The following is a 14,631-nucleotide window of genomic DNA, read 5'->3' as shown; positions in this document are numbered from 1 at the left end:
AGCTGGAGGTTTAGCTATTCCATCATGTCACGAACTTGTCATGACTCATTTCTCCTCTAATTCTCTGTCTTAGGAAGTAGACAGCATGTGATAGTGTTATGCAAATACAGCCCTGTCAATATGGGGTCTTGCTGAAATGCCTTGAAATTTCTGTTATGTGGATGACACTCATCTCTGGCTTCTAATACAGATGTTAAGTGTTGATTATTTATTCATTCAATAAATATTTACAGAATAACTCCTATGTGCTAGTCACTGTTTCAGTGAAAAATACAAGGTTCCTTCCTCTCAGAAACTTACATTTAAATCGAGGCGAGACAGAAAGTGAATAAACAATAAGCAAATACGTAACATGTCAAAAAGGGGTAAGTGCTAGAGAGAAAAACACAGTTAGGGAAGGGAAGTGGGGGTACAGCCTTCTATTCAGAGTTAGGTGGGAGTCCATAGAGTGAGTAGAGTAATGGGATCTGCTTGAAGGTAAAAGGGTTGTGCCACTCTTTCCTGTTTATACATTTCACTAGTCATGGCAAACAGATCTTGCGAGGTAAGGAGGCTGCAGGCCTGGGGCATGCTGCTATCTTGCTCAGTCGGTCCCTGATTTCATGTCTTTTCATTTTAAGCACCCTAACGCTGTATAGTCAAAGCACAGTTTTCATGGCTACCTAGAGAATAGGCTAATTCTCCATTAACAAATAGCATCAGGTCTGAATTAGTTACTGGATATTGCTCCCCATTCCTCTGTGGTAAACACTGGTGTACTTGGGGCCACGTTTCTTTAAGGCTTTAGTTTACAATAAATGTTTGTTTTCTTTGGGTCTTACACAACATGTTCATTGTACAAAAATCAGAAATTATGGGCAAGCAAACAGAAGAAAATAAAAGTAACTTAGAGATACCCATTTAAAATAATTTTGTTCTATACACTTCCAGATTTCTTCTTCTTCTTTTTTTTTTTTTTTACCATAAATAAGTTTCAAGTGCTTTTTGAAAATTATTCTCAATGTAATTATGGGTTCAACTACTATAGACAAAATGTACAATTTATCTGACCTCGGGTTTTTTAAGATTATGTCCCTTTCCAAGGAGAGAGACGCATAACATCTGCTTAATGTTCTAGTTAAAAGTCTTTAACGGGGACTTCCCTGGCAATCCAGTGGTTAAGACTGCTTCCTCTGCAGGGGGCTGGTCAGGGAACTAAGTTCCCACATGCCCTGTGGTGTGGACAAAAAAAAAGTCTTTAATAAAGCTTGTAAACTGATGGTGAATGCTCTTATACAATAACTCACCTGCTAAATTTATGGCTAGGTCAATCACATATGTCTTAGGGGAGATATGTACACATATAGCTGATTCGTGTTGTTGTACAGCAGAAATTAACAACATTGTAAAGCAATTATACTCCAATTAAAAATATTAGAAAAATCATTATGTCCTGTTGTCACTAGGTAATAAAAGGCAATAATATAAATGCAGGAACAGCAGCACTAACAACTGCCACTTACTAAGCACTTAATATGTGCCAGCTATCCTCTTAAGCAATTTATAAATACAAATTAAAAAGTTTCTGAAATATTTCAAAAAGTGCATCACTGTAAGAAACCATAGCTTGATTTTGATTTATTTCTAGAAAAATGAGCTAACTGTAGAGCTGGTAAAACTCAAGAGAACCAGCTGGTAGTGTTAGCCTGAACTATACTTACTTATTTATCCAGGCCTCATCAATAATTAAGCTGTCCCCTGAGGCCACCAGAATACCATTTAATTCTTCTGCTACACTGCACTGAAATGCTTTGAAAACGTTCCTCTTGTTATATTATTTACCACGGCTGCAACAGCATGCTAAATCACACTGGTAGTTCTCTGCTAATAACATAGTCAATTTATTTTGCAGAGGCTAGATTACTCCTCAGTAAATCCCAGCCATGACCATCTTTACTCTAGAAAGGCAAAAAGTGAGAATTTCATCCAAAGCATGAAATTCTAATACCATTCTCTGACCTAATAATTCTGTTTCAGTAGTATAAGAAAAATATCAAAGATGTGTGAAAGATTTAAACGTCCAACAACAGGAAAAGAACACAGCTGTACTGACAGTGAAACATTATGCAGGCACCAAGCATCCTGTTTTAAAAGATTATGTTAGGGCTTCCCTGGTGGTTCAGTGGTTAAGAATCTGCTGTCAATGCAGAAGACATGGGTTTGAACCCTCGCCCAAGACGATCCAACATGCTGTGGGGCAACTCAGCCTGTGCCCACAAACTGCTGAGTCTGCCTCCACTGCAACAAGAGAGTAACCCCACTGGCCTCAACTAGAGAAAGCCCATGTGCAGCAATGAAGACCCAGAGCGATAAATAAATACAATTACATTGAAAGAAAAGATTTCTTCCACACATAGGAAATGCTAACAATATTTTCCATGAAAAGGGCAGGTTCCCAGGCTATCTGCAATGAAATTTCAATTTTGTAAAATACATATATATTAATATGCATATGTTTGTCAAGTATACATGTCTAGTATACATATGAATACAGAAAAGATACAGTCAGGAATACTAGCAGTAGGTAGTATTAATATGGGTAACTCTTATTTCCAGTTTTATATCTTTTGGTGTTTTCTAAATTTCTACAATGAGTATATATTTTTACATTCAAACAGAAATAAGACTCATTTATATACAGATTTGCAGGTTTCAGATTTTTTTAAACTTATGAACTTTTTCTTCAAAACAAGGTTAGAGCCTTAGAGATCTGTACTAGATTAGTAACATTTATTAACTTAAAGCATCTGTGTGAATATTAACTTATTTTAAATAAGTCTAATTGAAAACACCAGTCCTACCTCCCCACATGAAATATCTTTCTACTAAGGTATTTAAATAGAATAGGATTTTCTTTCTACTAAGAAAATTTAAATAGAATAAGATTGGCTTGATCATAATTTTAAAAGGATTAGAAATTTCCAAATCTTACTAGTACTCTCCCCTTCTTTTCAGATTATGCCACAAAATCAATGATACCAAAAGCAGGTTAATTTCATTCCTGCGAGTCTCAATCTGATAATCTAAGGCATTGAGGCCAAAGTGAGGTAATTCTCAGTGGCTTGCAGCCAGTCTCTGCTGCTTTGAACTTCTGTCTATAACTCGGATGACTGACAGATTTTGCTGCCTATATCCAGAACTATCTTTCTTCAGGATTTTCATTAGAAAGGAATAGGGCCAGGAACCACAGTGTCCCAGTTCTCGGAAGTTTCTATCCTGCATTCTGTAACGTCTCAAATGACCACTGAAAGACACCAACAAAGTTATAGTAACTATGAACTATCTAAGACCCACAGACCAAGACAAGAAAACATATGAGCGAGCCAGGCTCTGCAAGTTATAGCTGAGTCTTTTGCTTCCTCATCCCTGAAATGTGACTTATAATCCCTGTTCTCTGGGCAACTGTGAGGGTGCATGAGTTAATGTGTGGAAAATGCAGGGCACAGAGTGAAAATTCAGTCAAGTGGTAGCTAGAGTACTTTATGTCATTACTATCGGTGAAGAAACAAAATAAATTATAGCAGTACACATATCTAGGCAAAGTAAGGATAAAAACGTTAATAACTTGAAAACAATCCATGGGGAAATGATAGGCTTCCTTGATGGCTCAGATGGTAAAGAATCCGCCTGCAATGCAGAAGACCTGGGTTTGATCCCTGGGTTGGGAGGATGCCCTGGAGAAGGAAATGGCAACCCACTCCAGTGTTCTTGCCTGGGAAATCCCACAGACACAGGAGCCTGATGGGCTACTGTCCATGGGATCACAGAATCAGACACGATTGAGTGGGTAACACTTTCACAGATAATTTAACATATTTGAATGCTACTTTTTAAAGTTTCTTGGCCACATGGCATGTGAGATCTTAGTTCCCCAACCAGGGATTGAACTCAGGCCCCCTGCACTGGGAGCACACAGTCTTAACCACTGGTTTAGTCGTCAAGTTGTGTCCAACTCTTGAGACCCCATGGACTGTAGCCCCCAGGCTCCTCTGTCCATGGGATTCTCCAGGCAAGAATACTGGAAAGGGTTGACATTTCCTTCTCCAGGGGATCTTCCCCACCCAGGGATCGAACTCGGGTCTCCTGCACTGCAGGCAGATTCTTTACTGACTGAGCTATGAGGGAAGCCCACTGGGTCACTTGGGAAGTCCTCAAATGCTACCTTTTTATGGGGCTCCCTTCTAAACTACACACTTCTATTAAACATTCTTAGTGTTGATAATGAAGATCATGTGATAAAGTGCATAAATAAAGTGATTACTGCATGTTAGCTGTGGTCTTTGCTATCACAATGGTGAATTGCTGACATTAATTACATTTTTATGTGTAGCATACAAACTGCACATTTTCTGGCTGCAGCACCAACCCAGATGCTGACTACTCTTCAGTCATGAGTAATGGAAAGAAGGCAGCAGAATCTTATCCTTCCAGGAGGCAGGGCTGGAGCACAGGGCGGGAGGCATCTCACCACCCCTTGTTCTTCAGGAAAGAAGTGAGGACTGGTCAGGCTTCAGGGCAACTGATGCCCAGCACCACAACCAACTAACCCCTCCCCTCAACCAACCGCTCCAGGGTCTGAATGCTGCAACAAAAGTTTCTATTTGGCACAACTAAGATTCAAGACCTGACGCAGCCAAATAAACAAATATGCGGGGGAAAAAAAAGACTGCCCAAGTGAAATAGCAGTTGGGGACTTGAGAGGCACAGAGGTGCTCTCCAACACAGGTATTCACTGGGTTATCCCTAACTTCCCATTAACTGTTGAAATGCAAGGACCAAAATTTTAATTAGCTACAAGAAAGCATACTGGAGCATTTCTCAGTCTGCTTAGAAATACGTTTTGGAACTTGATAAAAAGTGATACACGAATAACATGTGATGATCTGGGTGGTCATCACAGTTGTGTTACATAGTCTCTTTAAAATGAGGACATATTTAAGATAATGTTTGGTGTAAGCTCATATTACATAATTATTGTAGGTGTAGGGAATAAGTGTTTAAAATAAAGATAATAACAAAGATAACAGCTAAAAACTAGTTAGACTGTATTAGTATTAAATTCAGACACTCGGGTAAGTAGCTTTCCATGCACAAGTCATGAATTTTCCATACAAGTATCTGAAATAAGTGACTATACGTACTTTACAGACTTATAAACTGAGATTTAAGAGGTTTACCAACACTTCCAGGTCCACATAGATAACAAGAGAGATAAAATCAACAATCATACCCAAAATATCTGATGTTAGAGCCTTAGAAATGAATCAGTATGTTATTCTGATCAACAATACAGCTGTGTAACAGGCTGCATCTGTCAAGCACTTATCTGGATCTTCATATAGATGTGGGGTTATTTTTGAAAAATGAGGAAGTCGCAAAATCCCCTGAAAGAAGAACAAGCATTATGCTAAGGGCTTCACAGAAGTTCTAAAGGTTATTTCAGACTGGTTCTGATCACTTCCTTCTATTTTGACAAAAAAGTATGCTTCTGGAACCACAGTAATAGAAGAGCTGGAGAAGGAGATGGCTTGGCAATTTTAAAAAAGCAGAAAATACTAGTCTTGGTTTTTAACCTAAAGGGATATGAAGTTCTCCAGACTTGACAGATACGGGTCTTGGCTTCCTACCTTCCTACATTTGCAGATGACAAATGTGTCCTAGTGGGCTGATCTGGCTCCTCAAGACTTTCAAGTCTCTCGCTCTCTTGTTCTTAATTTTTTCAGCAACAATATATATGGAACGGTGAGGTATGTCATCTGCTGGGTTTGCTTGAGCTAGAGTTTGATACCTGTCATTCTAATGACGGTTAACTTTCCAGGTGATCGGCAATAGAGGTGAGAACACTGTTCACTCTACTAAATGCTGAAGCAACCAGGAGTCTTCTATAAATAAGCAGCTTCTAAGGAGATGAGTCCCAGAAAATCTGGATAAGAAGACGACTTCTAGGCAGCAAACAGGCAGGCATTGTGTGTGTGTGTGTTTACCGTACATTCCTCAGGCCCTCTCTCAAGAGCGATATTTCCCCAGCTACTGGGAATATTGGCTGCTGGCTGATGAAACTCACAGCTGATCTCGCTCTTGGAATCTCTGTTGGGAATTACCCTCTAGCAGTGGGAGCTGCCTCACCCGCAAGATTACTTAGCCCCTCCCTAAGGGCAGCTCAGATGTAATGTCTGCAAAACAAACATAAGGCCTCCTTGGTGACAAACTCCAAAGGGCCATCCCAACCTCTGAGCACCCATTGGCTCACCTTCCCCTTCTGCCAGTCCCCAGCCCTCCCCACTCCTGGAGATAGAGGAGTATACTTTCTCGAATCATCTCCCAAGATCACAAAAGCACAAAAGTTGGGATTCAAGTCCAAATCCATTTGACTCTCAGCTCTAAGTTTTCATCAACTTCAAGAAGCCCTTGACTTTGATTTACAGAACACAAATCCTTATAGCTTAGCAAGACATGCAAAGTGGAGCTAGTGGTCAAGAACGCACCTGCCAATATGAAAGATGTAAGAGACCTGGATTCAATCCCTGGGTCAGGAAGAACCCCTGGGGGAGGGCAGGGCAACCCACTTCAGTATTCTTGCCTGGAGAAACCATGGACAGGAGCCTCGCGGGCTATGGTCCATAGAGTCACAAAGAGTCGGATGCAACAGAAGTGACTTAGCACGCACACATGTCCTTTCTAGCCTCACACTCCATCACTCACTCCCATACAATCTCTCACCAAACTCACACCAAACTCTTTCCTCTTCCTGAACACGTCATGCTTCTCCTTTCCCTGGAACAGTTCACTGTCCTCATCTGCTTGATGACCATCTCCTTCTCCCACTGGTTTGTCTATAGGTGTTTCCTCCACTGTGAAGAATTTCATGGCCCCTCAGGAAGGTTAGGGATTCCCAGGTGGCTCAGTGGTAAAGAGTCCTCGTGCAATCCTGGAGATGCAAGAGACGTGGGTTTGACCCCTACGTTGGGAAGATCCCCTGGAGAAGGGAATGGCAACCCACTTCGGTATTCCTGCCTGGAGAATTCCATGGACAGAGGAGCCCGGCCGGCTATTTTCCATAGGGTCACAAATAGTAGGATACAATAGAGCAAGCGCGTGCATACGCATACACACACATACACACACAGAGTGTAAAGCAGAGGAGCCTTGGGATTCAAGTCCAAATCCATTTGACTCTCAGCTCTAAGTTTCCATCAACTTTAAGAAGCCCTTGACTTTGATTTACAAAACACAAATCCTTATAGCTTAGCAAATAGTAGGATATATTCCATGGGGCCGCAAATAGTAGGATACAACCGAGCACCTGCATGCGCGCGCGCATGCACACACACACACACACACACACACACACAAACACACAGAGTAAGGTTAAGATCTCCATCCCTCAAGTTTCTAGAGCAGGTTGTATGTTCCCTAATCGTAGTGACTGTTAACTTTTTTAAGTGATTCTGTGCAGGCAGGAATGTCTTTTAACTCTGCTTCCCAGCCTGGCATTTAAAGATGCTTTGTTGAATGGATGAATAAATGAACTCAGCTGAGTTGCTGGTCCCGGAGGCCCGGACTGAAAGGTTGCCAGCATCCCTGTGACTTGGAAGCATTATATATATAGCATCATACAAATTTGGATAAACTACAACCTCCTTGAGCATGAGGACTAGGTTTTCTTTATTGAAGTAGCCTTTCCAAGACCTCACACCATCTCCCACTCATAGATGATAAGATCCCAAAAGCCCACTGAACCAAATGAAGACTTAACAGAAAGGACTGACATCCGAGAAAATTACTTCACTTTCCTAGGTCAGTCTAAACTATTAAGATACACAAGATATTTCTCTGTTTTCTTAATATGCTCTTATTTCCAAATTTTAAAAAAATTTCTCCTTTGTTTGAAACATGCTTCCCTCTATTTAACAGAGCAAAAGACAACTTCAAGTTTGCTAAATTCCAGTTCTAGGTCGGGAATCAAATCTAATGTGGAGATATCAAACATGACTAAGAAGTTTCCCAGCTGGCCTGCACAGCGCCATATTGTTGTCCCTTTGAGACATAAATATACTTTTAATCTACAAGGGGCTTTCCCCCCGACTTTCTGAAAATTAGACTTACTGACTAGAGGTACAGATATTAGTACAGACACCAAACACCCCAAGTATGACGCTTAAGATGTGGGGGAGAACCACTGTCCTATAAACATAAAAACTGAAAGCCAGTTTTATTGGGCAAGTAGCTGCCTTCTCTACACAGGAAATGGTCCAATTTTGTTACTGCTGTCAACAAAGATGTCCAAACAGCAACAAACTGCTGAGAGTTGGCTGAGACGGGTAACAATGATAAGAAGTCTTAAAAACCCGGCTCCTTTTTTTCTAAGTGGATTTGGGACAGAGGAACCTCTCTGGCATGTAAGGGACTGAATTTCCGTGCCCCGTGGGATTTCTTTTCTTGTCAGTCTCTCACAGCCTCCATTGCTAGTCTGGTGGGAATGAGAAAAACCCTGATAACATTTTCCCAAGAGAGCACCACATCTGGTTATCTTCTTCACAAGTCTTGATCATGTGTGAGCCTAAAACACAGTTCTTAAGGCTTTTCCTCTCTGGTCTGTTTTTTTTAATAACCTCAGGAAGTCTATTTCTAAGGATAGAGGTGCAATTTGCAAGTACACCTCATTTTGAAATCCTGCTCATATCATTCAGGTCACAGATTCGGTGCTCTACAACTCTACGAGTGTGCCTGCTCAACTTTTTATTCTGTGTCTTTAAGATATCTGGTGTGTGTGTGTGTGTGTGTGTGTGTGTGTGTGTGTGTGTTAGTTGCTCAGTCATGTCTGACCCTTCGCGACCCCATGGACTATAGCCCTCCAGGCTCCTCTATCCATGGACTTCTCCAGGCAAGAATACTGGAGTGGGTTGCCATGCCCTCCTCCTCCAGGGGATCTTCCCAATCCAAGGATCGAAGCCAGGTCTTCCGCACTGCAGGCAGATTCTTTACCGTCTGAGCCACCAGGGAAGCCCAAAACATGTTCACTTATTTATTTTTTAAACCTAATCTTTATTAAATACCACTAAGTATTTAAGGCACCAGACCCTTCCCAGTCTTGGTTACAGGCTCAGTGGGTATAGGGAAGCAATCTCTGGTGGGACAGATGGACGATACCTTTTTAAACATCCTGGTGGAATCCTCACTTATCTGCATGAACCGCATAATCACGTTGTTCAGATAGATGTCACTCAAGGTGGCGTGGTCTTTGCTTTCTCGCCTTACTTGATTCAGGAGCAAATACCAGCAGTTCACTGGAGACAGTAAGTTCTGGTCTTTCCTAAGAAGTGAAGAAAACAGAATTAGCATCAAGTTCAAAGCTGATCCAAACAGCTGAGGGACGTCACCGAGGCAAAACCAGGAGCCGCAACACATGGTCGGCTCTTGTTCCTTCTCCTCTGGGCATAGCTCTTAGCAAGACACTCAACAGCACTGGGATTGGAAAAAAATACTTGGACCAAGAACACCAGTCAAAAGCTACAATCCTGCAAGGGCACAGAACCTGCACACACACACACACTACTCAGGCAGGCCTTCAGCTTTAATCACCTCATTGAAGAAAGCAGTTTATGTTTACATAAAAATCTATTGACTACTACCTCACAGACAGACTGTGGTTTGCCACTGAACACAAAGCCTGCTTTGAATGTCCAGTATGCTGCGGGAAGAGATTTGGCTAGGTATACTTTCCATGGGACATAAATGTGAGGATTTACTAATCCCCTGATACTTAACCTCCAGCCTCCCAAAAAATGTTCCTGGGAAGCAGAACTTTATAGCATTGTCTCAAGACTCATGAATAGAACCAAGAGGTTCACTGGCTTATGACCTGTCACATGTCCTTTTTAAGCTCACTGAGCTATTTCCTTGTTTTATTCTAGATAATAAAGTGAAAAGTGACTATAAACCACAAAAGGCAACTTGCAAAAAATCTTACCAAAAAACTCCAAAGAAAAGCAATGACTAATTAGAGACATTACTGTTTTAAAAATATATATGATATTTTTTGCTTTTTACTTAAAAAATCTAACTATTGCAATTTCCCTGACTGTCCAGTGGTTAAGACTCTGCATTTCCAAAGCAGGGATTGTGGGTTTGATCCCAGGTTAGGGAACTAAGATCCTACATGACATGTGGCATGGCCAAAATTTTTTTAAAAATTATATTAAAAAAATAATAAAAAAACTAACTCTAAAATGGCAAAATGGCACAGAATGTTTTTATCCTAACTTAGAGACACTAGTGCAATTTTCTAAGACATGTTATCCTCCTACTAGTCATGATGATTTATGATTCTGAATATTAACTAAATTAGAAAACAAATGATTAAATCAGGTCTTTCAGTCCTTAAGTCCCTCAGGGTCAGGATTTAAGAGTGCATCAAGTCATGGACGGAGGAGCCTGGTGGGCTGCAGTCCATGGGGTCTCGAAGAGTCAGACATGACTGAGCGACTTCACTTTCCCTTTTCACTTTCATGCATTGGAGAAGGAAACGGCAACCCACTCCAGTGTTCTTGCCTGGAGAATCCCAGGGACGGGGGAGCCTGATGGGCTGCCATCTATGGGGTCGCACAGAGTTGGACTCGACTGAAGCGACTTAGCAGCAGCAGCAAGTCAAAACGCTCTTCAGAAGAAAGGAAGCAGGAATGGGTATAAGGGTAAAAACCCCTGATCTAGGGTCCTAGCACTTATAACCATGAGACAAGACTTCCATTCTCCTAGCTGGTGTAATAAGAATTACACCCCAACCCAGAGAACCTTCTTTTCCTTTCAAAGCCATTGGGCATGGGGCAGTGGTTCCATGGCAGAATACTGAATTCTTTGTACTCACATTCTCTACCACCCAGCCCAAAACGTAAATGCTACCTTACATTAACTTACCTATATAATCTTTATGCTGAAGTAAACCATACATTCTTTGAGAATGTGGCATACTTTTTTTGTATTCTCACGGCCCTGCCCATGTTCAGCATTAAATATATGTTTTTTCATTCACTGAATAAACATTTTTTATTGTCCTAATAGTAAGTAATAACAGTATTGACAATAACAATAATAACAGAGACGGCTAAGTTATCATTTACTGAGCACCTACTGAGTACACAGGTCAAGTTCATGGAATATGAATCCATACCATCTCCACTCAAATTCCAAAATCATTACGTACTAGCTAGGAGATCTTGGCCAAGTTATTTAAACTTCCCTGTGCCTCTGTTGCTTCATTTATAAGATGGGTAAAGTAGCAGTACTGATTTTATAAGATTATGAGGATTTTTGAGTTAATATATATATATTTTAATATTTACTAGAATGCCTTAGATTCATAGCAAGTGTTTATATAAAGCTGGGATCTTCCTGATGGCTCAGATGGTAAAGAATCTGCCTGCAGTGCAGGAGACCTGAGTTTGATCCCTGCATAGGGAAGATACCCTAGAGAAGGGAATGGCTACCCACTCCAGTATTCTTGCCTGGAGAATTCCATGGACAGAGGAGCCTCATGGGCTATAGTCCATGGGGTCGCAAAGAGTCGAACACAACTGAGCAACGAACACTACACTATATAAAGTTGGTGATTTTTATCTAGCAGTTGGTCTAAAACCTACACATATCAACTACTTAATTCCATAATTTAAGGCAGAGATATTTAGATAGATCCCCTCTATCAATGATGGAACTTAAGCTTTAGCAAGGCACAATGATTTGTTCTAGAACAAAACTAGTATCGGAGAAAGTCTTTGAGTCCAGGGAGGCTGATCCAAGCCCTGGTATTTCCACCATGCAGCGGTCAATTCAGGCCAAGGATTATCCTACAGGACAAGCATCCCAAAACTGAGGCCTAGCTTAAGTGACTGGTCAAGTAACAGTGCCAAAGACGTAACATTTTTGTCGTGAGGAGAAGGAATACTGAACGTGTACCCGATGTCAGCTCTCAGTTGCATCAAGGATTTGTCATGTTTCTCATTTGATGGTCACAAAATCTCATTTTACAAGTTAGGAAACCAAGGCTCAGAAATACTGACTCTACTGACCAAGGTCACACAGCAGAGCTAGTATTCAAGCCAGGTCTGTTTGACTCTTTCTTAAAGCTTGTCTTTGGTTTTTGTCCCCCAAACCTGGCTTGCCCTTTCTGTAGACATATCATCTTATCTGCAGTCCCTTAGTCAATAATAAACTTAAGGAAAATTCCAAGCTACGTACCTTTTTAAGAAAACTAGTGGACCAGCCAGGAGAAAGAAAAAGCGGCAGCTGCTGCACTCAGGGATCAGACTGAAGTGCATGCGCCCCTGGGTGTTTCCAGTTCACAAGTGATTCCCAAGTACAGAACACACAAGGAGACACTCAAAAATATTTACTGTATAAACCAATGGGCTGTCTTCTTATTTGCAATTACTTTTAAAAAGGGACAGTTTCTATAAATGCAGATCAAGCACTGGCTCCAGTCTCTGTCAAGCACATTTGACATCTGCTCACCCTGGGAACCATCACCAAAATTTATTTCTATGCTGGACCAACACTACAGGTTCAAGTGTGCCCAAAATAAAAACTAAAAAAGGTATTCTGCAAAAGAACCCCTACTTTCTTTTTTTCTGCAAAAGTTCCTACTTTTTTTTTTTCTTATGATGAGAAGAGTTAAAAAAGTTTTTTTATGGACATAGAGTTGATGTGCAATATTATGTAAGTTACAGGTATACACTTACAATATTATGTAAGTTACAGGTGTACATTAGTGCTTCACAATTTTTAAAGGTTATACTCCATTTATCAGATCAGATCAGTCGCTCAGTTGTGTCCAACTCTTCGCGACCCCATGAATTGCAGCCCGCCAGGCCTCCCTGTCCATCACCAACTCCTGGAGTTCAATCAGACTCACGTCCATCAAGTCAGTGATGCCATCCGTCCATCTCATCCTCTGTCATCCCCTTCTCCTCCTGCCCCCAATCCGTCCCAGCATCAGAGTCTTTTCCAATGAGTCAACTCTTCACATGAGGTGGCCAAAGTACTGGAGTTTCAGCTTTAGCATCATTCCTTCCAAAGAAATCCCAGGGCTCATCTCCTTCAGAATGGACTGGTTGGATCTCCTTGCAGTCCAAGGGACTCTCAGGAATCTTCTCCAACACCACAGTTCAGAAGCATCAACTCTTCAGCGCTCAGCCTTCTTCATAGTCCAACTCTCACATCCATACATGACCACAGGAAAAACCATAGCCTTGACTAGACGGACCTTTGTTGGCAAAGTAATGTCTCTGCTTTTCAATATGCTATCTAGGTTGGTCATAACTTTCCTTCCAAGGAGTAAGCGTCTTTTAATTTCATGGCTGCAATCACCATCTGTAGTGATTTTGGAGCCCAGAAAAATAAAGTCTGACACTGTTTCCACTGTTTCCCCATCTATTTCCCATGAAGTGATGGGACTGGATGCCATGATCTTCGTTTTCTGAATGTTGAGCTTTAAGCCAACTTTTTCACTCTCCACTTTCACTGTCATCAAGAGGCTTTTGAGTTCCTCTTCACTTTCTGCCATAAGCGTGGTGTCATCTGCATAGCTGAGGTGATTGATATTTCTCCCTGCAATCTTGATTCCAGCTTGTGTTTCTTCCAGTCCAGCGTTTCTCATGATGTACTCTGCATATAAGTTAAATAAACAGGGTGACAATATACAGCCTTGACGAACTCCTTTTCCTACTTGGAACCAGTCTGTTGTTCCATGTCCAGTTCTAACTGTTGCTTCCTGACCTGCATACAAATTTCTCAAGAGGCAGGTCAGGTGGTCTGGTATTCCCATCTCTTGAAGAAATTTTCCACTGTTTCTTGTGATCCACACAGTCAAAGGCTTTGGCATAGTCAATAAAGCAGAAATAGATGCTTTTCTGGAACTCTCTTGCTTTTTCCATGATCCAGCAGATGTTGGCAATTTGATCTCTGGTTCTTCTGCCTTTTCTAAAACCAGCTTGAACATCAGGAAGTTCACGGTTCACATATTGCTGAAGCCTGGCTTGGAGAATTTTGAGCATTACTTTACTAGCATGTGAGATGAGTGCAATTGTGCGGTAGTTTGAGCATTCTTTGGCATTGCCTTTCTTAGGGATTGGAATGAAAACTGACCTTTTCCAGTCCTGTGGCCACTGCTGAGTTTTCCAAATTTGCTGGCATATTGAGTGCAGCACTTCTACGGCATCATCTTTCAGGATTTGGATTAGCTCAACTGGAATTCCATCACCTCCACTAGCTTTGTTCGTAGTGATGCTTTCTAAGGCCCACTTGACTTCACATTCCAGCATGTCTGGCTCTAGGTCAGTGATCACACCATCGTGATTATCTGGGTCGTGAAGATCTTTTTTGTACAGTTCTTCTGTGTATTCTTGCCATCTCTTCTTAATATCTTCTGGTTCTGTTAGGTCCATTTATAGTTACTATACTATATTTATACTTATATAAATATAGTATAAATATAATATATAGTAAATATATATATTTATAGTAATATAAATATTACTATATTTATATTTATAGTAATATATATATTTATAGTAAATATAAAAATATATAGTAAGTATAAAT

The 14,631-nt window shown here is 40.9% G+C and overlaps 1 protein-coding gene across 9 annotated transcripts in view; it reads right to left on the bottom strand.

The window, feature by feature from the left end:
• The window catches only part of SRGAP1 (SLIT-ROBO Rho GTPase activating protein 1), a 308,204-nt gene that overhangs the window by 140,579 nt on the left and 152,994 nt on the right, over positions 1-14,631 (bottom strand). For all 9 annotated transcript variants that reach the window (XM_025283902.3, XM_025283903.3, XM_044942502.2 and 6 more), the window contains one exon: positions 9,190-9,352. In XM_025283902.3, the coding sequence (XP_025139687.1) occupies positions 9,190-9,352 (163 nt within the window). The remainder of the gene's footprint in view (positions 1-9,189; positions 9,353-14,631) is intronic.

The sequence above is a fragment of the Bubalus bubalis genome, chromosome 4 (assembly GCF_019923935.1).
Source record: "Bubalus bubalis isolate 160015118507 breed Murrah chromosome 4, NDDB_SH_1, whole genome shotgun sequence".
NCBI classification, from domain to species: domain Eukaryota; kingdom Metazoa; phylum Chordata; class Mammalia; order Artiodactyla; family Bovidae; genus Bubalus; species Bubalus bubalis.
The sequence above is the reverse complement of the archived record's forward strand: the minus strand, read 5'-3'. Positions and strand labels throughout refer to the sequence as shown.